The sequence below is a fragment of the Octopus bimaculoides genome, chromosome 3 (genome assembly GCF_046866305.1).
Source record: "Octopus bimaculoides isolate indiv1 chromosome 3, ASM4686630v1, whole genome shotgun sequence".
NCBI classification, from domain to species: Eukaryota; Metazoa; Mollusca; class Cephalopoda; order Octopoda; family Octopodidae; genus Octopus; species Octopus bimaculoides.
This window is the reverse complement of record NC_142930.1, coordinates 138,816,996-138,843,259: the sequence shown is the minus strand read 5'-3', so window position 1 is coordinate 138,843,259 and position 26,264 is coordinate 138,816,996. Positions and strand designations below refer to the sequence as shown.

At 37.7% G+C, this 26,264-nt stretch overlaps 1 protein-coding gene across 4 annotated transcripts in view; it reads left to right on the top strand.

Annotated features, from left to right (window-relative positions):
• The window catches only part of LOC106868471 (uncharacterized), a 374,724-nt gene extending 348,460 nt beyond the window's left edge, over window positions 1-26,264 (top strand). For 2 of the 4 annotated variants that reach the window (XM_089349730.1, XM_089349731.1), the window contains 5 exons: window positions 227-257; window positions 2,213-2,247; window positions 19,686-19,776; window positions 22,344-22,414; window positions 25,682-26,264. In XM_089349730.1, the coding sequence (XP_089205856.1) occupies window positions 227-257; window positions 2,213-2,247; window positions 19,686-19,776; window positions 22,344-22,374 (188 nt within the window). In that variant the 3' untranslated portion in view covers window positions 22,375-22,414; window positions 25,682-26,264. Of the gene's footprint in view, window positions 1-226; window positions 258-2,212; window positions 2,248-3,098; window positions 3,276-9,652; window positions 9,968-19,685; window positions 19,777-22,343; window positions 22,415-25,681 lie in introns of those variants that run through there. The other 2 variants (XR_016241222.1, XM_052966721.2) reach the window with 2 other exon arrangements.

The following is a 26,264-nucleotide window of genomic DNA, read 5'->3' as shown; positions in this document are numbered from 1 at the left end:
TATACTCGTCAATTTCACCGCTCTTACGAAAGTGTTTCCAACAATTAGGAATATAAAGTATTTTATGAATTCAGGAATGGTGCTTGGATACTTTAGCATTCTGTTCTTAAGTTAATCAAAACAACTCCAGCTGGTAAAGTAAGACTGTCTGCTTGTTTAGGTATTTGATTAGTTCGTGTTTGTTTCTATTATATTTCTTTGTATCTTCTTCGAATTATATTTTCAGTGAGAAAAGAACCACCCTCCTTACGAGAGTCGTAAGTACCTCTTATATTACGTTGTTGTTGTTAGAGATTGTGTTGTTGATGAGTTCTGTCTGTCTTTCATTCATTCTTTCTTTATTTGTCTGTCTGTCTGTCTCTGTCTTTGGACTGCTGCCAAACTTTGGATTTAAGTCCCCATAATTTAGCGGTTCGTGAAAGAGACCGATAGAATGAGTACCAAATCCTTAAAAAAATAAGTCCTGGGGTCGATTCGTTCGACTAAAACACTTCAATTTCGTGCCCCAGCATGACTGCAGTCTCATGATTGAAACAAAAGGTAAAAGATGTGTGTGCATATATATATATATATATATATATATATATATATATATATATATATATATGCACACACACATCTTTTACCTTTATATATATAAACGATCGTAAGATATTTTATTCTTTAAACTTTAGGTTTCTTTATATTTTATAATATTCATGCTTATTTATACATAAATTTTTATACGCATATATATTTAAATATATATATATATATATATCTATTTTTAGATTTTTATATGTATTCATATTTATATTCCGTATATTTATGTTTTAAACTTTTAAATTTATTATGTTACCATGTTATGTTGGATGTATATCTGGATCTATTTTAAAACGGGGGCCACATTTTTCATTAATGTTTTACGTAGTGTTTTTGGTACGGAAAGACTTTCAAACTTCGTATACTTATCTATTTTGTGTTATAGAACAGAAAAATATTTTTGTATTCGAATTTATTTCATGTAAAAAATTGTCTTATTTTGATAATTTCAACCAATCACTGACAAGTATTCAGTCGTTTATATTTACTCCTTTGGCTGATTAAGCGGTGTAAAGCGTATTTAATCTCCATACCTTCGTTTTATTTGCTTTTTTTCATTTTAAATTTGCTCTAACCCTAACCCTAACCTTAGGGTTAGGGTTAATTGTTTCAGAATCGTTTGTTTATGTAGTCGGCTCTTAATGTATATCGGCTGAATGGACGTCAATGATTGGTTGAAATTACAGAAATACGACAACTTTAACATGAAATAACTTGCGATGTACGTTTTTTTGTTAAGAAGACTAAGAGAAAAAGATGTTTCATATGACACATTCTACCAGTGTTCCAAGTTTCAAAGTGTTTCATTAATGAAAAATGTGGCCCCCCGTTTTAAAAAAGATCCGTATATCTTTCAAAATATTAAATATTGATTTCCTGAATATATTATTGATTAGTTCTACGAATTTATTAATGATATAAAACACACACACATATATATATGTATATGTATATGTGTGTGTGTGTGTATGTGTGTGTGTGTATACATATGTGTGCATATATAGATATGTGTGTGCATATATGCATGTGTGTGTATATACGTGTGTGTGCATATATATATGTTTGTGTGTGTGTGTTCGTAGCGGGACTATTTAGCAACAAGAGGTCCGATGGCACGATTCGCTAGAATATTACCTACGCCATCGAAAAAAGCTGACCAGTCAAGACTTCACCTGGAACAGGCTCCAACAACAATTTCATCTTGCGGCCCGCTTCTTTCTGAGCCTAGACATCACTATATATTCAGCGCACCTTAGCAACCAGTTACGCACTGGTGTCGATATAATCGACTGGCCACCTCTCCCAAAATGTTGGGCCTTGTGCCTAGAGTAGAAAACATTATACGATCTAGCACATTGCCCAGTATAACACCACCGCTAACACATCACGTCCACTTCTACGTGAAATTACTGTTTTAAGTATTCGTATCAGATTTCCTGTTTCCTCACCTTTGTTTTTCTGTAGACATTGACTGGCATGTGTTCAGGCTAGATGTTTCACATGAATCTCCACAGCCTATGACAGTCGCTAAATTAAAAAAAGAAAAAAGGAAACGAGCAACAATGTAATTTATGTCTTATAAAGCGTTCAGTGTCAAGACTATATTAATACTATTGTTTTCTCTTTACAGATGTTCAGAAGGAAACTGCGACACGCGATGGGGATGTAAGTAGTCGATAGTTTATATAGAGTGTAAAGTTTGAATGACAAACGCTGGTATTGGTATAGTACAAGCAATTTTACACATACGCACACACACTCACATAAATGCAAGAGCAAAATAAAACAGTTAAACTCTTCGTTATGATATCATAAATTACGTAATGCTTACACGTATTTTATTTACAAACACTAGTACGTTATGCGGTAATTGTTACGTAAGTGATTGCATAATCACCTTGAAATGCCAGCTCTTTAGAAGTAAATTCTTTATTATAATCATAAGATCGTACATAGAATTGGACATAACAGGACAGACAATTACAAAAAGGTTATGTGAGTTCGAGTGATTCTTTTAAAAAGTTAATTATGAACAAACGAATGATTTATGGATAAAAGCATAAATTGCTTACTTTTGTTTTTAAATGACAAATTGTCTTACTTTTGCCTTTACACAAGAACTGTTTTGTTATTATTATTAAATAGATGGTAGAATACATTACATGGTAATAAAAGTAGCAGGTTTACCAAATTAAACCCGACAGTCCATGGTTTCTCAAGTCTTTTTTTCCCTTTGTTCGACGATCAAGTCGGGTTACTGACACCCATCTTTCTCGCTACATACTTCCATCGTTTATTGTATTCACTCGGTGGCAGGGTCTTCCTCTCCAACCCTATCTTGCTCTTCAGATGGTATCTGAAGTAATATAGCAAACCGGGGCCAGAGATGAAGGTCCCTGTCACAAAACCTTCCATTCTAGTCCTCCATATACACTCTTTCAATACTGCGACTGTACAGTAAAAACAAGCCTTACCTTCCTTTGTGAGTCCAGTTGGCGGTATCATCTTTATTATAGATCCAGTCGACAACCGTACTCGACCCAGATGCGACAGCACGTGTTCTACGTAACATATCAAGCCGGATAGTTCCTGACATTGTACAAAAGCGTGCTGAACGGTTTCATCGCGCAGCCTACATCTTGGACATGTCGGTGGCACTAACATTCCGTGCCTGGATAACTTATCGCGAACAGGTAAAGCACCCTTGTAGCACTGCCAAGCCAGGGATTTTTGGAAATTGTCCAAGTATCCCGGTCTGAAAGTTTTTTTGAATAGGTCGACAAGTTGGTTCTCATCGAACCCCAGAGCCCCTCCTAGGACGTCATCGTTTTTTGCCTCCACCAGCCCTCTATAGAACACCGCGGTGGTATTCCCGCTGCCGGCCTTGCCCGCCTTGTGGATTAGCCAGAGTGCCTGACGGCACTCCTTCTGCCACAAAGTCAGGTTACGTCTTTTAATGAAACCGGGTTTAAATCTCTCCAAAGAGGCTGGTCTCGGCAAGAATTCCTCTGCCAGCGGACTCCACACCTGATCACCCTCCAGGTGGCACCAGAGATGTCTCAGCCTCAACGCATGTCTGCGCATCATGAGCCATGGCATTCCTAGACCACCCTTTAACGGTACCTGACAGCATACGGAGCGCCTCACAAGTGGCTTTCCTCCCTTCCACAAAAAGCAGAAAAGGAGTCGTTCCAACTTTCTTAGCCACAAATCGGGGCAAGGCACAACGGACAGGCGATAGGTGATTACAGATGCTATGAACACCTGCACCACCTCCGCTCTGCCCTTCAAGGACAGTCGCCTCCCGGACCACTTCCGGCTTATGGCTTCCACCTTGTTCACTACCTCACTCCAATTCTTCTCTGTCTGGGAGTCTGGACCAAACCAAACTCCGAGCAACTTAACAGGACCATCCGTCCAGTTTCCAACTACACTGGACGATATCGGCTTGTTCCTCCAGGTGCTTAGGCGCAAACCGATGGACTTGTCCTTGTTAACTTTTGCCCCTGCCACCACTTCGTATCTTCTGAGAGCATCTTCTACACAAGGTAGCTGTGCTTCGTTGGACACGATGAGGGTGACGTCATCCGCATAAGCAGAAACAGACTTACCGCATCCGATTTCATTTGGGTTGCCGCCTAATCTCTCCAACTTCCGCAGCAATGGCTCAAGAGATAAAACGTATAGAAGCGTGGACAAGGGACACCCTTGACGAACTGAACGCTTGATCGAAAACGGCTCTGTTAGGTAACCGTTTATCTGGACCGTGGACTTGATGCCGCTATACATAACGGAGATCCACCCACGAAAGCCAGGGCCTAGCCCAGCCGCTTCGAGGACAGCCCCCAGGTAACGATGGTCAACCCTATCGAACGCTTTACTTTGGTCTAAATGGACTAATGCCCCTCCTTTGCCGGTTAATTTTCCAACCCTATCTAAGGTGTAGCGGAGAAGGTGAAGATTATCCTGGATCGACCTGCCTGGGATTGCACATGTCTGTGCCTTCCCGACAAGTTTCTCCACGACCACCTTCAACCTCCTCACTAACACCTTTGCCAGAATCTTTAACTCTACATTAAGTAGAGTTATGGGCCTATAATTACCGATGTTATCCCCCATGTTTGGATCTTTCTGAATCAGTGTCACAACTCCCCGACTCACAGAACTGGGAATCCTCTCGTTCTGCTGCCAGTTTGCATAGACACTAGCCAGTATATCTCCAAACAGTTTCGGCATGCAACGATAAAACTCATAGGGCAGACCATCTAGTCCCGGTGACTTTTCCCCGGCACACTCTGCCAACACCTCTCTTACCTCCGCGGGAGTGATCAGTCCTTCACAGCATCCAGCCTCGCGCGCCGAGAGTCGCGGTCCACCGTTTAGGAAGTCCTTTAAGGTTTCTCCCCGCTCAAGCGGACTACCCTCCCCGAACAACCGAGCGAAATGCTGGTGAAAGACTTTCTGCATCTCCTCCTGCCCATAGATCTTGCGTCCCTGTTCGTCGGTTAAAGACTTAATACAGGACTTCTTGCCCTTCTGACACTCCTCATGACGTGCCCATCCGGCAACATTAATACCTTCACGTTTCCCTGCACGTAGCTTAGCTCTAACTCTGCACCCTTCATGCTTGGCGTAGAGGTGACGGTGCAAGACCATCCTCGCTGCCAACACTCTAGACGCAGAGCCAGATTCCATTGCCTCGTCTAATTTTTTAACTAATTCGCCCTCTATCCTAGTCTTATCTGAACTTAGCTGATTGCTAAATCTAATGGACTCCGAATGGATGGCTCTTTTGAGAGCGTGCCACCACACGGATCACAAACTTGTGACGTGTGAGGTACACGTAGATAAATGTCATAGACAGGGACCCGGGTTTTGGAAGATGAACAAGTCTCTTTTGAATTGTGAAGCTCTTTAGAAGTAGACAGTAATTCAATTCATTGTAGATACAGTTAAATGGCCGTCATCATCGTTCTGACGTTCACTTTTCCTTGCTTGCATGTGTAAGACTTGACATTATTGAACTGATTAACCAGTAGAATGTGGCTCATGCCGATATGGCAACATGGTAAGCCAAACAAAACTGAGCCAATAGGAAAAATATGTGATAGAGTAATGAGCTAATCAAGTGTTGTAAAGTCACGGTGTTACAATGTAGTTGATACTAAGTAGTATGCAGTTATTAAAAAAAAACTTTTAAAAAGCCCTGAGAAACGTGTTGTAACATAGTAGACCCGATTGATTATCGTTATGAAAGAAACCTATACCTAAATTTGAGACAAAATAGCTGTCTATTCGGTGGTTTATCATCATAATAAAACTGATGCTGTTCATTTTTAGTCAACTGAGTCAAAATTAGAGTTTTATCTCTCGAAGCAGTGACAGTACTGTCTTGATTGACTGGGTTCGTAAAAATTTCTGTAACCCATCCACCATGCTCCATAAAGGTTCCACGTAAAGTTATTTTCATAAGGATTCTTGACGATTAGAGAAACAATCTTGATCTCTACCAAATGGCTAACAACAAAAAGAATGCGAATGGATCAAGCATCATGGTTTAGGATCTTGACAAGAAGGGTGTTGATGAGCTTTGTCCAGAAGTAATGGCAGAAAATACGAAATCGTCACACGTTTCTTATGTATTTCGTTTGGCCTGCTGACGGTCAAACTTTGGTGGTTATACAGATTATATTGTCTGTCTGGCATAAGTCTACTACCGCTCGATTAACATTTTAAAATCAACCTTCAGGGTGTGTGTAAAAATATGTTATCTAATGGCAAAGGCAAATATGCTATATTTGGAATCAATGTCCTTGATATCGTGGAACTTTCGAACAATCCCTGCTGTTCTTGATAAAACATATTTCTGGATTAATGCAACTCGCGTAGTTCTACTGATCTCGATAAAAAAAAAACTACCATGTCTATTGGTAACGGTATCTAGGGCACCTATAACTACTAGAAATGGATTCAAATTGTGGCATAAGGCCGGTGATTAGTCGACTGGTACTAACCTTTATAGACCCAAAAAATATGAAAAGCAAATTTAGCCTCACTGAGATTTGAATTCGAGATGACACTACTACTACTACTACTACTACTACTACTACTACTACTACTACTACAAATAATAATAATAATGATAATAATCCTTTCTACTATAGGCACAAGGCCTGGGTTTTTGTGGGTAGAGGGACACGCATTCGCATCGACCTCAGTATTTGACTGGTACTTAATTTATCGACCCCGAAAGGATGAAAGCAAAGTCGACCTCGGCGGAATTTGAACTCAGAACATAGCGACGGACGAAATACCGCTAAGCATTTCGTCCGGCGTGCTAACAATGATGATAATGATAATCCTTTCTACTATAGGCACAATGCCTCAAATGTGGAGAAAGGGATTAAGTCGATTACATCCACCCCAGTGCGTAACTGGTACTTATTTCATCGAACCCGAAAGGATGAATGACAAAGCTGACCTCAGCGGAACCTGAACGCAGAAAGTAGCGTCGGGCAAAATACCGCTAAGTATTTCGTCCAGCGTGTTAACGATTATGCCAGCTCACCGCCTTAATAATAATAATAATAATCCTTTCTGTTATAGGCACAAGGCCTGAAATTTTTGTGAGGTGGGGTGGGTGGGCTAGTCGATGACATTAAGTACCAATACTCAACTGGTACTTAATTTATCGACACCGAAAGGATGAAAGACAAAGTCGACCTCGGCGGAATTTGAACTCAGCAAGTAGTGGCAGACGAAATACCGCTAAGCATTTCGCCCGGTGTGCTAATGATCCTGCCAGCTCGCCGCCTTGATAATAATTATAATATTCTCATATCGGCCACTTTACCAAACGATTTGAAATTATATAGACAGCCGTCAGAAAGGGGTGAAAGGAACAGTGCGGCGTGGGGTATGCGGGCATTACGGCTGTTGTAATAATAATAATAATAAACGGAACAAAAACGCCCATATCAAAACCAGGAAGAAAACCTTTTTAGTGCTTTGGAGGTATGCCATTTGGAATTGGAGCCAAAGAGCACCATGGCATGGGTAATATTTGGTTGTGGGGGTGGGACTGGAGCCGGGGTGGAGGATGGCGGATAGTGGGGGAAGGCTAATTTTAAGATCATGTGTAATTATGTACAAGTATATCTGTGCGTGTGTATCACAGATGGGTGTTGAAAGCCTTGCTTGTATTTCTTCTAGAGTGTCTTCTTGCCATTCTGCAATACTTCTCTCCAATTCTCATCGAGTAATTGACTTCTGATGATAATCCTCATCGTATTTCTGAAGTTCGAAGTCGAGCGGTTTTTTAACAACTGAAAATGTCTTCGTCCATATGACTTGCAGTTAGTTACCTGTTGCTTGTATGAAAAGTTGCCCCTTCCTTTCGTTACTTTTATGCTCTTAATCCTTCCTTGCCTTAAGCATATTCATTAATCCACTCACATACTTCATTATTTCTTCTGTTTTTGGCTCTATCCATCTACATTAGGCTTCTTCTCTTTGTTCAGTCAACCAAAATCTACTTCCACTTCATCTTTTCAGTTCTAAATGGTACCACTAACGAAGTTCAATATCATACGCAAGTTTCTCTCCTTTTCCCCCTCACTTAATCACCCTCTGTGTTTCTCTATCTCCCTCTTTTATCATTACACATGTATACAGTTGCTTAATGAGTAGAATGTTCTTTTCATTTCTCAATTTCTTAAGATAAGAAATGAAAAGACCAATCCACTCATATTAAGCAACTGTATCCCAACTTTTGCCCATCTCGGTATGTGTGTGTGTGTATGTATATAGATAGATATATATATAATATAAAACGATGGAAATGAGTGTTCAACACCGCATTGGTGAATATAATTTCTTTACTTGTGAATTAAGGCTACCATTGGTTTCATGTTAAGAAAAGCAGGAAAATATTCAAGTGTCTTAATTTTTCAAGCCGATCACATAGAAAAAGTGTTCGCCTCAATTTTGGAAAACAGTTCCGCTTCGTTCACGTGGTTTCTCGTAAATTCGCGTAAATAAAACAATGAAGTTTGTGTGCTATGTGTAATATCTGACAGGGATGTTGCATGCTTGTACAGCAGAGCGGCTTTCGACTCTTCAATGGTATGATTTTTACCTATAATTTTGTACGGAAACGAAACTAGGACTACAACGAAGAACAGAGGCTGGTAACTACTCAAAGAGTTATGGAAAGATCGATGCAGAGAGTATCGCTGAAAGAGCACATCCGAAGCGAAGCGAGCAGAGAGAAATCTGGCGTGAGAGACATCATCACCGAATACAGAAGGAAGACATTCAGATCGACTGGACAAATCGCTTGGTTCACTGACAATCGGTGGACTCGCGCAGTTGTCGAATAGTATCCGCGCGAGCAGAAGAGCCCACACAGAAGGCCTCCAAAACGGTGGGTTGGTGAAATACAAGCGTTTGGAGCTATGTAGACGAGAAACGCACGATCAAGAGACGAATGGACGGTATGTTGTGACCAGCGGTGTCGAAACGACACCCGACATTCTGGTTGATTAAGGTGATATATATATTGCGTGTGTGTGTGTGTGTGTGTGTGTGTGTGTTTATTCACGTCATAAGAATTTATAAACTTTCGAGAGAACATTAAATAATTGAATGTGGATCTCAAAGCACATAAAGCTGTAAATAATACTTTCTGTTGGTGTGGGTGGGGAAGAAGGACAAATCGATTACATTGTCCCCAAAAGGAGAAAAGGTGAAGTCGGCCTCGGTGGAATTTGAACACGGAACTTAAGAACGGACGAAATGCATTTTGCCCGGCGTGCTAACGATTCTGCCAGCTCGCCGCCTTAAAGCTGTAAATAATAGCATGTAAATATTGGGTTGCAAAAAACCCTTTTGGCTGGAAAAAGTTGAAGGCTGCCTTTGGGGAACAAAGCCACATCTGCAGACGTGATTCTACCGACTCTGTAGTCTTCCACCGATCTAGTTATCTGTAATCTTCTCCTTTGTACATAATTCGTTTTCCATTTATCATTTCTTTCCCTTTTACTGTTTTTACCATTCATTTTCCTTTCAGCCACTGTTTTTTACCTTCTCCATTCCTTTAGTATGATAGAAAGAAGGAATGCAAAAAGAGACATTTGACTCCATCTTTTATAATGTGTGCATGTGGAGGAGTGGAATAGGATAAATAATCATGCTAATTACCAGTTCAAGCCCACCCAAACAGTACCGACCTTCTATATTCACAAGGTGGCAAGCTGGTAGACTAGTTAGCATGCCAGACAAAATGCTTGTGGCATTTCATCTGTCTTCATGCTTGGAGTTCAAATTCCACCAAGGTCAACTTTGCTTTTCATCCTTTCAGTGTCGATAAAAGTAAGTACCAGTTGGACACTGGGGTCGATGTAATTGAGTTACACCATCCTCCGAAATTGCTGGCCTTGTGCCAAAATTTGAAACCAATATACTTCTATATTCCTATGTTATTTCACTGTTTTTTTTTAATCTTCAATTTATATATATAAAGAATTGTGAATATTTTGACTCTTTACTCATAATGAAAAAAATAATCAATATTAGAAAACAGCTATACTTATTTATTTTTATCATGAAGAAAATATTTCTAGTAAGAGGAGATATTGTGCATATTATAAAGTTATCATATTTTATACAGAAATTTTGTTTTTACAAAAAAGAGGAGTAAAAAAAAAACTTCTGGCATGCAGTTCTAATGCTTGTTCATTCTACCAGTGAAGCTGAACAAACTAAATTTTTTTTTTTTAAATTGACAGAATTCTAATTCTTCTCCTTTCCTTTTTTTTTTATCATTTTTTTCTTTTTTGAAATATTTTGAGAATTTTGCTTGTCATCTTTATATATATTTAGATACATACCCACACACACGGATTTGGACAGGTTCTGAGTTGACTGAGTTGTAGAGTGGTGGTTCGTCTCTAAATTAGTAATATATATATATATACACATATATATATATACATATTTAAACATTATATAGTTATTACACTTGATTTCTTTAGCAGACCTATTATTATCAGTGTTGTTGTTGTTATTATTGAAAACATTCCAAGTCTTTCCAAAACATTCCAAGACTTGCTAAAGCAGCATGAGAAAAGAAAAGAGAACATTGCAATGTCATCGAATGCAAATATTTGGTCTCTGTTGAGAGAGAAAGAAATAAGTTTTGAATGGGATTCCTCATCTATATATATAAAAATGAGAATGTCTGTCTGTCTGTCTATCTGTCTGTCTGTCTGTCTGTCTGTGTGAATCCCTAAAACTCGAAAACTACGCAACCAATTTCATTCAAATTTTACACATGCCTTACTTAGGGTTCCAGTTGTGTTTTAGTCAAAAAAGTTTTTAACTTCTTGCAGAGTTCGAGCACACGGCAACATAATATCTCCTCCACTATTTAAGTATTACGTGTCAAAAGTGAAACAAAAACACTCATGTCAAATACTTCCACTTTAAAAATGAAACTATTCCACTAACTGAAACAATCACATTTCGATACTGTAATGACAGATACTTTCACAGAGAGAGAAAGAGAGAAAGAGAGAGACAGAAAGAGAGAGACAGAAAGAGAGAGACAGAAAGAGAGAGAGAGACAGAAAGAGAGAGAGAGAGAGAGAGAGAGAGATGTATATGTATACATATACATGTATATGTACACCATTTCGATACTGTAATGACAGATACTTTCAGAGAGAGAGAGAGAAAGAGAGAGAGAGATGTATATGTATACATATAGGTGTATATGTACACCATTTCGATACTGTAGTGACAGATACTTTCAGAGAGAGAGAAAGAGAGAGAGATGTGTATGTATACATATAGATGTATATGTACACGTATATGTATAGATATAGAGAGAGAGAAAGAGAGAGAGAGAGAGATGTATATGTATACATATAGATGTATATGTATAGATATATAGAGAGAGAAAGAGAGAGAGAGATGTATATGTATAGATATAGATGTATATGTACACGTATATATATATATATATATATATATATATATATATATATATATATATATATATGCATACATGTATATGTATACATGTGTAGATGTATATATATATATATGTATATATATATATATGTACATGTAATATGTACACATATATACATATATACATGCATACAGATATCTATACATATATATACACCCATCACACACACATGCACACAAACACACACATTAGTCATTTGTTTTCTTATCCAAAACTACGTCAAAAGTACTGAATGGATCTTTATGAAATTTGGAAATTATATTCTTTGCATAACGGCCATAACTCCCATGAAAATTCATATATTTTTGATGTTGATGAAATTTTAACCCGAACATAACAGATGGGCATTATTTGTAATTCAACGGTACAACAGTGTGAGACTACCCTTTCAGATATACTTACATTGTGATTTCTGCAATGTGGTGCATAAATTGTCAAGTAAATGAGACGCATCTTTGCCTCCACTGATTCACTTGCAAAGTGTTGAGTAAAATTATTTCGTTGCAGACCTCCTTTGAGTCTTTTTATTATCACTGCGACACACATAGTCCCCAGTTGGTAACATTGATTTCAAGGCCTTCCCAGATGAATGACTGGTTATTCTAAGACATTTATCGATTGTAAATTTTGTCTGCATAATTACCTATCGGTATAGTGGTCATTTGCAAACTCCAGAGGCGACACTTTCATTTCCCTTTACTCCAAACGTCACACGTTGTTATTTCAATTGGGTCATGCCCTTCCAATTGCTATAGATCCGTAATGCATCTTACAGCTATGCCTGTCTGGGATTGCAGCTACTTTGTTACCCGGTGGCAGGACAGCACACTCGACTTTTATATTCCCGTTAAATTTAGCAGCATCCGAGATGCCTTCATGCAACATCACCAAAAGCTCAGATCAGGGGCAGGTACTTAAAAGGTGTCATCTAATTGTCTGGGATGAATGCACCATGGCTCACAAGAGAGCTTTGGAAGCATTAGATAGAGCCCTGAAAGACATCCGAGACTGTCACGCTCCAATGGGAGGTGTTACGCTTCTGTTGTCAGGTGATTTCAGGCAAACTCTTCCTGTCATTCCAAAAGGCACTAGAGCAGATGAGGTCCAAGCATGTCTAAAGTCCTCTACCCTGTGGCATCATGTTACTATCCTCACTCTTAACACTAACATGAGAGCTCAGCTACACGGCGACCAAATGTCCAAAAAATTCGCACAGGGCATTTTGACAATTGGTGATGGCAAGGTGCCTCTCGATGCTGCAGAAGAAATAGAAGTATGGCCATTTTGTTCTGTTGTTAATTCTGTAGATGACCTCAAACACAAAGTCTTTCCCAACTTTAAACAAAACTACCAAAATCACAATTGGCTATGTGAAAGAGCAATATTAGCTCCAAAAAACGTAGCTGTTACAAAAATTAATCAGCACCTGATGCATTCTCTTCCCGGCAATCTTCAAACTTACAAGTCTGTTGATACAGTTCCAGATACAAATGAAGTGGTGAACTATCCGCCTGAATTTTTCAATTCGTTGGAGCCTCCAGGACTACCTCCCCACATATTATCACTTAAAGTTGGAACGCCTGTTATGCTGCTCCGCAATCTGGAACCACCAAGACTTTGCAATGGAACACGACTCGTGATAAAGAAAATGATGTCACACGTTATCGAGGCTACCATTCTTTCTGGATGTGCAAAAGGGGATGACGTCTTTATTCCAAGAATTCCTCTTACTCCATCAGGAGCAGACATTCCTTTTACATTCAGAAGACTACAATTCCCCCATCGTGTGACTTTTGCCATGTCCATAAACAAATCTCAGGGTCAAACACTGTCTGTAGCTGGTCTTCTCTTGGAAGAGCCCTGCTTCTCACATGGACAACTGTATGTTGGCTGCTCAAGAGTGGGCAGCAAAAAAAACCTATTTGTATATGCTCCGCAAGGGAAAACAAGGAACATTGTTTACAACGAGGTGTTATAATCACAACAGCAAGAAAGTATGTACATGATCACCTTCTTTTACGAAACTTCATTGACTTTCATATATTTATATTGATATACATATATATACGTGTGTTTGGGTGCGTGTGTGTATATACATCTCTATATATAAAGATGACGCGTAGTCTAGACGGCGTTTTTAGATTTCATTATTCTCTTTGACCCGGGCAACGCCGGGTATTTCTGCTAGTACAACTATATTTATCATCACCTTATGCTAACAGTTTAAAAATGTATTAGAGACTAAGAAATTAATGTTATGTTATGCAGTGCAGGTTTTGTCACCTTCTTTGAACTCAACATTTAAATTTATTGGTGGTAGTTAAGTGTCTGAATCGTTTGTCATTCTGAATATGTCTGCATCTGTTAATCTCCTTTGATCACTTTCCTACATCCAAACTTTAGTGAGCTATCACTATTTTTTTCTTCTATCAGAAAAACACATTACTACTAACTAAATCATGACTAAATCATTTTGCACTGTACAACTCCTGTTCCTAGAAAATTCTGGAATTCAAGTCAACCAACTGATCAGCGCTCCATCAATTTTACATTAACAAATTTTTAATAGGATGTGTGCTTCACATAGCATCCTGCTTACTAAACTGCAATAAAATTTTCTGGCCCCTTGCTAAATAGCTTTATGACTCTCTTCTAACATTTTAGTTTACCCAATGTGTCCTTCTTCAGATAACTCTGTAAGTATTCAGTACATATATTTATGAATCTTAGGAACTGTCTTAATTTAAACAAAATGGTCTTGCTACTTTGTTAGAGACTAGTTTGAATTCTGTGCCGGAAAAATCATTCATACATACACCTGCAAACATGCATAATAGCTACAATTCAATTTTGAGTAATTCTATCACTTAATTGTTCTCTTAAACATGAGCACTTGGAGTGACTATGGTACAATAATTATTCTTTTTGATTGATTGCTCTCTTGGCCTCTGTCATCCTCCCCCATTTATAGGTATATATGTCTGTCTCTAAGCATATATACATACATATATATATATATATATATATATATATATATATATATATATATATATATATGGAAAGCAGATGTTAAATGATGATGATACAGGCATGGCTGTATAGTTAAGAAGCTTGCTTCCCCACCATAAGGTCTTGGATTGGTTCAGCCCCACTGTGCAACACCTTGGGAAGTGTGTGTGTGTGTATATATATGTATCATCATCATCATCATCGTTTAACGTCCGCTTTCCATGCTAGCATGGGTTGGACGATTTGACTGAGGATGGGTGAACCAGATGGCTACACTAGGCTCCAATCTGATTTGGCAGAGTTTCTACAGCTGGATGCTCTTCCTAACACCAACCACTCTGAGAGTGTAGTGGGTACTTTTACGTGCCACCAGCACGAAGGCCAGTCAGACGGTACTGGCAACAGCCACGCTCAAAGTGGTGTATTTTTGTTGCCAGTACTGCCTGACTGGCCTTCGTGCCGGTGGCACGTAAAAGCACCTACTACACTCTCGGAGTGGTTGGTGTTAGGAAGGGCATCCAGCTATAGAAACTCTGCCAGATCAGATTGGAGCCTGGTGCAGCCTTCTGGCTTGCCAGTCCTCAGTCAAATCGTCCAACCCATGCTAGCATGGAAAGCGGACGTTAAACGATGATGATGATGATTAAACTTATTTAAAAGCTCTTGGTTTCTTAGTTTATGATGGTGTCTTTGCATATGTTATACCATACATTGGTATTGTGCAATTGCCCATCATAGGAAATCAAATTCTGGTGAAGGTTTTACTTGTTTAAGAGTTTCTAGTTTATGGAAGTTTTGTTGCATATACTATACCTGAATAAAAGATGTTCACAGCAGCAATAGCATATATCTGTTTCATCAAAGCAGTCCTGGAGCTAAACTAACAAGTTTCAGTTCCTGACATCCTTAACATGATTGAAAAAATGGCATGAATGATAGACAATCTTGTTTCACCAAAATATCCATAAATTAGTGCCAATAAACATCTGCATACCAGTCAAGTTAGTATTTTAACAAAACATTTCTTTTTGGCCATTGACATCCCGACTTTGAAGCAAGAACAACGGATTAACAGTAGGGTTTCTCCTGGTATCTTCATTAGTTGGGCATAAAGCCAATTGTCTTACTAGTTATAAAGCTCAACTAACTAAACTTGGTGAAGACATCTTTCAATGCCCAATTTAAACTATGAGTTTCGAGATACTTTTCTTATGTACAAAACAATTTATAAATTAATCAAACAGATAAGAAAAAGCTATTTATAAGAATATTTATGACAAGCAATTTATAAATTGTAGATCAACTGGATTTAAGCTGAACAAAATCAGATCATTCTCTTCTCTTCATATTTGTGGATAGAAGATAGAAAGTTAGAAGTTTATATTCAGATATTTCTATATTCTCTTTTTAATATTCTATAAGTAGATTGGCAGAATCATTAGAGCATCTTTTAAAATGCTTTGTGGTATTTGCTCTTGTTCTTTAAGTTCTGAGGTCAACTTTGCTTTTTATCATTTTGGGACTGATAAAATAAAGTGCCAGTCATGTTGGGGTGGAAATGGAAAGAAACATTACTATATGAGGATGGGGACAAGACAAAGGCCAAAAAGGATTGACAAATTGTCAGAAAAAAAAGAAAATACTCTCATACACACACAAAATCTAAAATAGGCAATTAAAAGATTGGAGATTGGAGGGGTGCACTTCTTGTGATGAAGAGATGCTCTCCAATAACAGAGTAATCCTTCTCCAATAACAGGAAGCTAATATCTCATGAAAGGGATCATCTCCAGTGATGACAAGTAAAGAGCCCTTCTCCCTGAATAAAATTATTTCCACAGCCCTTTACAACGAAAAAAAAAAATCTACTGTAAGATACTGCTGTAGTAAGTCTCAAACTGGGTTACAAATAACACTCTGGACATGCAAAAGACGTTATAGGGGTATGTGAGATTTGTAAAAATACAGGAATTTTGAAATAATCGAAATTAGCTTCTCTTCAATATTGCACCTTCAGACCTAGTAAATATATATAAACAGAAAAACTTTGTCAATTATACTGTTTGAAAGTCCTGACTTCCAAATATAATAAACAATTACAAATTGTTGGTTTTATGATGTTCGTAAAATGGTACCCATTATTGTCTGTTTTAAGGTATCCAACTAGTTTGCATAATATTCTTCAAAAAAGATACACTAACAAGACAAATGAGAACCCATTTGCTATTGTCTGGGAAGTTGCCTGTTCAAGGGGAGGGATAATTCCAGTACTTGATTAGTATTTTATTTTATTAACCTGGAGGGAAGGAAGGCAAAGTAGACCTCAGTAAGATATGGATTCAGAACATAGAGCCGGTAAAGAGATAGGACCAGCATACAAAAAAATGTAAGAAAATCTAAATTTCAATCGAGTATTATATGGATGTTCACCACATGTTACAACTCAGTGATTTGCAAGATATGGTTTCTTTTTTTCACATGAATGGCTAAAGAACTCTATGAATTTCCATGAGTGTCTAAAGACATCATGGAAGATTCTGGATTCAACAGTTTGAAATAATATGAGGATGCAAATAGGTGTTGTAGAAAGGATGCATATAATTGATGCAATGTGTGTGTCTGTGTGTGTATTATATATAAATAATAATTTTTTGGTTAACTCAAATATGTTTGGGATATATTTGATCTGTAAAATGCCATTTTCACTGTGATTTACCATGGGAGAAAATTCCCTGCTTTAAGCAAAATATGAAAAAATGTTAGTCATTTCATAGCATTCACCTATGGTCTAATATATGCATTTGAAGTTACTTATGCTCTCATCAGCATTAGATACCAAACAGGACAAATCCAAAATGACAAGAGGCTTTCACTACCTTGTTAGAAATCACTAGAAATTATCCATGGGATATGTGCTGTGACTGTCAGGCCAGAACAAAATAATTGGTTGACATGCAAAGTAAAGTAATGAAATAAACAAGCTTTTTGATCAGTTCAAATATGTTGGGCCAAATATGTCCCAAACAGGTTTGAAGTGGTTGAAAATTTTATTTCACAACACTGCATGCCAACCGTGCATGTGTATGTGTGTGTGCGTGTGTGTGCGTGTGTAGTGTTAATTATTGTTTTAATTAAATACATGTATTGTATAGCATCTTTCAACCTCTTTCTTATATAATTTTTGTTTGTTTATCCCATTTCTCGGATATCTGTAAGCCATGTTTAACCATTTATCTTGTAGTTAAAGAGACAAAAAAGATAATAAAATAGTTCAATGAGGAGCATATGTTCCATGAAGAGGAGACACTTTCTGGAGCATAATCGTTAGAATGTTTCACAAAATATCTTCTGGAATTTGTTGTGACTTTTTATATTGTGAATTTAAATTCTGCCAAGGTTAACTTTGCTGTTTATCCTTTGAGAGTTGATAAAATAATGTAACATTTCAGCACTGGGGTTGATGTCATAGACTAACCCCAACATCCAAAATTTCAGACTTTGTGCCTTTAGTAGAAAGGATTATTATTATAATTAAGGTTGTGAGTTGACAGAATTATTAGTATGCTGGAAGAAATGCCGTTATGTTCTGAGTTCAAATTCCACTGAGGTCGACTTTGCCTTTCATCCTACTGGAGTCGATGTAATCGACTTAATCCCTTTGTCTGTCCTTGTTTGTCCCCTCTATGTTTAGCCCCTTGTGAGCAATAAAGAAATAAGAATTGTTAACATGCCAGACTGTGCTTAGCAGCATACCTTCCAGCTTTATGCTTTTAGTTCAAATTCTGCTGAGGTCAGTTATTCCATTCATTCTTTCAAGATCAATAAAATAAGTATCAGTTAAGCACTAGGGTCAATGAAATCAACTTGACCCCTCCCACAAAATTTCAGGCATTGTGCCTATAGTAGAAAGGATTATTATTAAACTCTGCTTGCGAAGACATGTTGAGGCAAGTGAAATCGAAATCAAATTAAATTTGCAAATTCGATGACTGGCACCCGTGCCAGTGGAGCGCTAGCAGCACCATCCGAGTGTGATCGCTACCAGAGCAGCTGACTGGCTTACATGCCGGTGGTATGTAAAAAGCACTATTCGAACGTGTTCGTTACCAGCGTCACCTTACTGGCACTTGTGCCAGTGGCATGTGAAAAACCATTCGAGTGAGGTCATTGCCAGTGCTGCTGGACTGGCTCCTGTGCGGGTGGCACGTAAAAAACACCACTTGAGTGTAGCCATTGCCAGTACTGCCTGACTGGCCCTCATGCTGGTGGCACATAACAGCACCCACTACACTCTCGGAGTGGTTGGTGTTAGGAAGGGCATCCAGCTGTAGAAACTCTGCCAGATCAGATTGGAGCCTGATGCAGCCATCTGGTTCGCCAGTCCTCAGTCAAACTATCCAACCCATGCTAGCATGGAAAGCGGACGTTAAACGATGATGATCATTATTATTATTAAGGTGGTGAGGTGGCAGAATTGTTAGTATGCTGGGCAAAATGCTTAGCCGCATTTCATTTATCTTTACATTCTGAATTCAAATTGTGCTGAAGTCAACTTTGCCTTTCATCCTTTTGGGGTCAATTAAGAACCAATGAAACACTGGGGTCGATGTAATTTAGTCCTCTCCTCCAAAATTCCAGGCCTTGTGCTTTTAGTAGAAAGGATTATTATTAGTTGGCTGGCTGGCAGAATCATTAGCATGCCAAGTAAAAGGCTTAGCTGCATTTTGTCCATCTTCACATTCTGAGTTTAAATTCCACCGAGGTCAACTTTGCCTTTCTTCCTTTTGAAGTCTATAAAATAAGTACCAATTGAACACTGGGGGTCAATATGATCAACTTACTCCTCCCTTAAAAAATTGTTGGCCTTGTGCTATAATTTGAAACCATTCTTCTTCTACTTATTATTATTATTTGTCGTGTAAGAAATCAATATAATCCAATTGCCCAGATTATATATAAATCTGAATACTTTACAAATTGCGAAAATCTAATCAATTTTAACATGCTTACTTGATAATTTTTATTTTGATATGATTTAAAAAAAAAAATTTTTCTTCAGATGTGGTACTCTGTTTAATTATTCTTGGTGTATTATTGTTGCTGACAGTTATAGAAATAATAATGAAAAGACGAGAGATTGCAGCTGAAAAGTAAGTATACACTTGATCCATCCAGTTCAGTAAGCATAAAACTCAATCATAATCTCTCTATCACTTTTACAATGTAGAAACGAGAGAGAGAGAGAGAGAGAGAGAGTTTCCATGCAGACCTGTTGGCTCATAGCTATCATTTGTAAAATTATCACATTTGAATAACTGAAGTGTCTGTCATATTGTTCCAGACTTAATTCTAAAATCAAGCATTATTCTTTTGAAAAACTGCTGATGAAAATTACAGAAGACACCATACAAACTATTATGAATTTTGTTAAATACATTCCCACACAGTACTCTGCTTTATTTTCTTGTTAAGTCCTCTCTCTTTAAATATATGCATTGTTTTTTAACCCTTAGTCTTTTTTGACCAGTCCTAAGATCTAAGGCATCCCAGATTTAACCAGTCCATCCTTCTCCCAAACATTGTATATTTTGGATTACTTTATCCAATGTGCCCTTTCTGTTCAAGTGAGTGATGTATAACTTAAAGGAGATTTCACAGTCATTTCTAGCAATTTGTGCATTTTGGAAGCTTAGTGAAAGTTGAGATTAAATTCTTCCTTCACTTGATATCAGAAATTTGATGCTTCTCTTGGCATTGGTACAGTTAGAAATATAAAAATATTAATGCCAATATCCTTGATATCTTTGTCCTCTGATAAAATATAACTGATATTAGATTAGACAGAAACATAGATATAACTTATTGTTAGCTCTTCTCTTTCTGCCTCAGTATTTGCAAACTTGTGCGACATTTTCAAAAGTTTATCTATCTCAAGTTTTCATTGTATATTAAGATATCTATTTCAAGAAATATTATAGTGTGTCTCACAGACACTACACCTGGAATATCTGGTAGATAACGTGTATTTAGTGAAAGCTCTTTTTTTTTTTTTAAGATTACTGATGGTAACTATAATAATGTTGCAATATATTCATGCCTTAACCTAAAGTCGGCAGCAGACAACCAACTATAAACAATTATTGTTAGCTGGAAATTTTAGATCAGAAGCATATTAGAGGTGGCAGTAGGCATGGTGAAAGGAAAAAAAGAACATGCCAGATATATATATATATATATATATATATACATACACATACACACGTGTTTGTGTATAATTGTATATATATATATATATGTGTGTGTGTGTGCAAATACACACATGCATGTATATATAAACACACACACATACTTATATATATATATATATATATATATATATATATACACACACACACATGTGTGGGTGTGTATATTTATCTTTGTTTTGTCTATGTAGTGGAAAATATTTTGCAAGTGAAGTGTCGTTCTACATGAACGACACTGTCACATGTCAATGTAAGTAATTATCTGCATACTAATAATAAAAATGTTAACATCATCTCCTCCGCATCCTTCACCAACACAACCATCACTGCCATTACTGATGATGATGATCATCATCATTTCATCTCATGCTGACATGGGTTGGATGTGTTTACACATTACCACTCACCTTGGTTCTGTATCATCTTGTCTGTAAAATATAACATTGTTATATATCCGACTTCATCATTTCCTTTCATGTCTTCATATGTCTTGTGACATACCCTGACATCTTCTTGATCATCCTCTCTCTCTCTCTTTTACCAAATGGGGTAACCACATGTCTCCTCTACTGCAAGATAACTGTTTCTAACTCTCTCTCTCAGTGCAAATGAGGAATAACTGGATTACAACAGACCACAGAAAAAGATGTAGTAATGGAGAAACAGCCTAGCACAAAGCTACATCTATCAATACTACTTCTGCCCCAGTTGAAGGGCTTTGTCTTGCAAGTTACTCAGTGACCTCGCTAGTGGTAGTGCCACATAAAAAGCATCCAGTACATTCTAAAAAGGGGTTGGTGTTGAGAAGAACAACTAACCAAAGAAACCATGCAAAAACAGACAGTAAAGTTTGGTGCAATCATCTGGCTTCTAGCTCTTGTCAAACCATCCAAACTCTGCCAGTGTGGAAGAATGATGTTAAACAATAACGATGATGAGGGGAATGATGATCCATCATCCATTCACAGCATCTCTTTCATATCAAGACAATCAAATGTCTAACAAACATTAGCCACTGTCTGGCATCTCTCTTTCTCTCTAGCAATCAATAAGAAAGTTCAAGATAATTGAAGCACATTTGCTGTGAGGAGTGTAATGTTTTAATGGGGAAAAGAATATCGCATTTTTTTATTATTATTTATGATTTTACCATGAGAAAAGGGCTGTACACAGAGCCTTCACTGACACTCCAAGACTGGAGTGTCACTAAAATTCCAAGGGTTGAGGTCATCATCGTTCTAACCTCCACTTTTCCATATTTGCATGGGCTGGATGTAGTTTATCAAGGCAGATTTTCTCCAGTTGGAAACCCATTCTGTCTTCAAATCTTGCCTGTTTCCAAATAAGGTGATATTTCCTCATGGCCAAATATGCTTTTGCTGAATATTTGATATGAAATATAAAGGTTGTGTCATCAATAATGATAAAGATGCAATTATGTAATCAATTATCTTGATGTTTCCTTTCTACAGCAACAAATACATGTTACAGGCAGACAAATAATGCTGAATCTAAGCTACAAATAAAAATCAAGAATAAAATGGTAAGAAAATCATATTTTTGTACATTTATTTTCTCTTTTATTTATTTGTTTCAGTCATTGGACTGTGGCCATGCTGGGACATAACCTTGAGAGGTTTATTTGAACAAATAGACCCCTGTATATGTTTTGAAGTCTGGTACTTATTCCATCAGGCACGTTTATTGAACCAATGATGGTGGGGGACAAACACACACACACACACACACACACACTTGCATATGTACAATAGGCTGCCTCACAGATTCTGTCTAGCGAATTCACTCACAAAGCATACAAGGCAAAGTTGACCTCAGCGGAATTTGAACCCAGAACGTAACGGCTGATGAAATACCGCTAAGCATTCCGCCTGGCATGCTAACATTTCTTATTTCTTTATTGCCCACAAGGGGCTAAATATAGAGGGGACAAGCGAGGACAGACAAAGGGATTAAGTCGATTACATCAACCCCAGTGCTTGACTGGTACTTAATTTGGTGACTCTGAAAGAATGAAAGGCAAAGTCAATCTTGGTAGAATTTGAAATCAGAATGTTAAGACACTAAGCATTTTGTCCAGTGTGCTTAATAATTCTGCCAGTTCATTGTACTACTACTACTAATAATAATAATAATAATAAATAATGGTTTCAAATTTTGGTACAAGTCCAGCAGGTTTGGGAGAGGAGCTGAGTTGATTAAATTGACTCCAGCAGTACTTATGTTATTGCCCCCCACCCCAAAGGATGAAAGCCAAAGTTGACCCGGTGGAATTTGAACGCAGAATGTGAAGAGGGACAAAAATGCAGCTAAGTATTTTACCTGGTGTCCTAACAATTATGCCAACTCACCACCTTAACGATAATAATAATAATAATAATAATAATAATAATAATGGGGATCAGTTAGTCAGTATCATAGACCCCAATACTTGACTGTACTTTATTGACCCGCAAAAACAGGATTTAAGATGAACTAAACCTTGACAGGATTTGAAACCAGAACATAAAGAGCAGGAAGAAATACTGCATGTATTTTATCCACTGCTCTAACAATTGTGCCTGTTCACCACCCTTGGTTTTTTATGTAGGCAAAGGATAGCAATATTATAGGAAGGGGGCTTGTCAATACCATGAATCCCAGAGCATGAATGATATTTTATGAACTAAACTCAGATTGCGAAGACCTGTTGGAGCAAGTGAGATCGAAACTGAACCAAATTTGATGACTGGCATCTGTGCCAGTGGAGTGCTAACAGCACCATCCGAGCGGGATCACTGCTAGAGCAGCGGTCTCGCTCCTGTGCCGGTGGCACGTAAAAAGCACCATTTGAGCGCAATTGTTTCCAGCTTCGTCTTACTGGCATTCGTGCCGGTGGCATGTGAACAAAACAAAACATTGGACTGACACGTAAAAGACACCATTTGAGCGTGGCTGTTGCCAGTACCGCCAGACTGGCCCTCATGCTGGTGGCATGTAAAAAGCACCCACTACACTCTTGGAGTGGTTGGCATTGGGAAGGGCATCCAGCTGTAGAAACTCTGCCAGATCAGATTGGAGCCTGGTGCAGCCATCTAGTTTGCCAGTACCCAGTCAAATCGTCCAACCCATGCTATCATGGAAAGCAGACGTTAAATGATGATGATGATAAGGATGAAATACCCAGATAACATCAGAGGGAATGGAACTTCAAATGTAAGGACTTGAAGTATACATATATTCCAAGTTATTTTGTTTTCTTTTTTCTTTTACTAAGCTTTAATGATTCTGACAATTTTCCTGTAAATAATAATAATCCTTTCTTAATAGGCTCGAGGCCCAAAATTATGGGGGAGGGAGCTGGTCAATTATATTAACTCCAAAACTCAACTAGTGCTCATTTTTATCAACTTCAAAAGGATGAAAGGCAAAGTTGACCACAGCAGCTTTTGAACTGAGAACATTAAACTGGATGAAATGTAGCATTTTGTCCGACATGATCATGATTCTATCAGCCTGTTACCTTCCACTATAATAATAATAATAATAATAATAATAATCATCCTTTCTACTAAAGGCACAATTTGACCCTGAAAGGATGAAAGGCAAAGTTGACCTTGGTGGAATTTGAACTTGGAATATAGTGGCAGATGAAATATCGCTAAGCATTTCGCCCGGCATGCTAATGATTCTGCCAGCTCACTACCATAATAATAATAATAATAATAATAATAATAATAATAATAATAATAATAATAATAATAATAATAATAATAATAATAATAATAATAATAGTAGTAGTAGTAGTAGTAGTAGTAGTAGTAGTAGTAGTAGCAATAATAAAGGTTTCAAATTTTGGTACAAGGTCAGCAATTTCAAGGGAGGGGGTAAGTTGATTACACCAACCCGTGCTCAACTGGTACATATTTTTATTGACCATGAAAGGTTGAAAGGCAAAGTCAACCTCGGTGAAATTTGAACTCAGAATGTAAAGTCAAAAGAAATGCTGCAAAGCATTTCGTCCAGCATGCCAACAATTCTGCCAGCTTGCTACCTAAATGATAATAATAATAATACTTTCTACTAAAGACACAAGGCCTGAAATTTTGGGGGGAGGGGACTAGTTGATTACATCAATCCCAGTGTTCACTGGTACTTAATTTATTGACCCCTAAAAGGATGAAAGGTAGTTAACCTCGGTGGAATTTGAACTCAGAATGTAAAGACGGACAAAATGCCACAAAGCATTTTGCTTGGTGTGCCAATGATTCTGCCAGTTCACCGCCTTAAATAATAATAATAATAATAATAATAATAATAATAATGATTTCTTTATTAATGAGGCTTACATTAAGGGAAAAATGTTATGTACACCACAAGATAAATACAATGTGGGTTTACATGAAAGTTGTGTAAATAATGAAAAAAAAAACAATCAAATATAACAACAAAATTCCTCAGAGGGAGACATCTTTGGACAGCTTGTGGAAAACCCACAAAATCCACAACAATCCTGACCACAAGGGTAAGTGCCCTCTCCACTTTGTCTACAGGTGCATGCTTAGAGTAGGCCCATTCACTCAGTCCATTCGTGCGACATTCACCCACCTTTTAACAAAACAGCTGGGGAGCAGAACTTCCCTCTCCACTGTCACTTTCCTTATCAAGTGAAACTTGAAAAAAAACAAAAAACATGTAGATGAGGGCTTGGCCAAAGAGGAAAGTATTTGTCTTCAGCCCTTTCAATCTGTAATGTCATATCAGTAGTTTCTTACATTTTTTTTTCCCTTTTTTTTTCCCTTTTTTTTTCCAGACGATGAAGCTGGAAGCAGATTATCCTCGAACTGAAACAAAATTTAACTGAAGCCTATTTTGTTGAAATGGTTCATTTTTCAAATCCCAATCTCTTCAACACATTCCATACAGTGATACAAAAAGTTTGTTGAGTAAGAAGCAATTCATTGGCTCTAAACTGGCACCACTTGAAGAAATCCGTGTGTGTCCAGGTTCCAAGGGTCAGATCAGCTTGAAAGTGAGCCCAACCAACTTCATGCCATGCGACTTAATAGAATGATTACAAATAATCATAACTAATTAAAAACGAACATTCATCATTCATACAGTGTTGCTACTAGGTGGACTGTGTCATGTCGGAGATAAGTGTTTTAGCCATGGATATTATGGTGTCAGAGATTGGATAAACACTGTATGTTTCTCTATCAGACATCTGAGATATTGACCAGCTGACCAGATTCAGTTTATACACAACGATGGCATGTATAAACTGTATGTTGCTTCAAGCAACATTGACGGCAAGGAATTAAGTAAGCAGCAAACAGTTTAATGTCTGGCTGCTTACACATGATGTATATGTGATGTGGTGTATAAGTAATGTG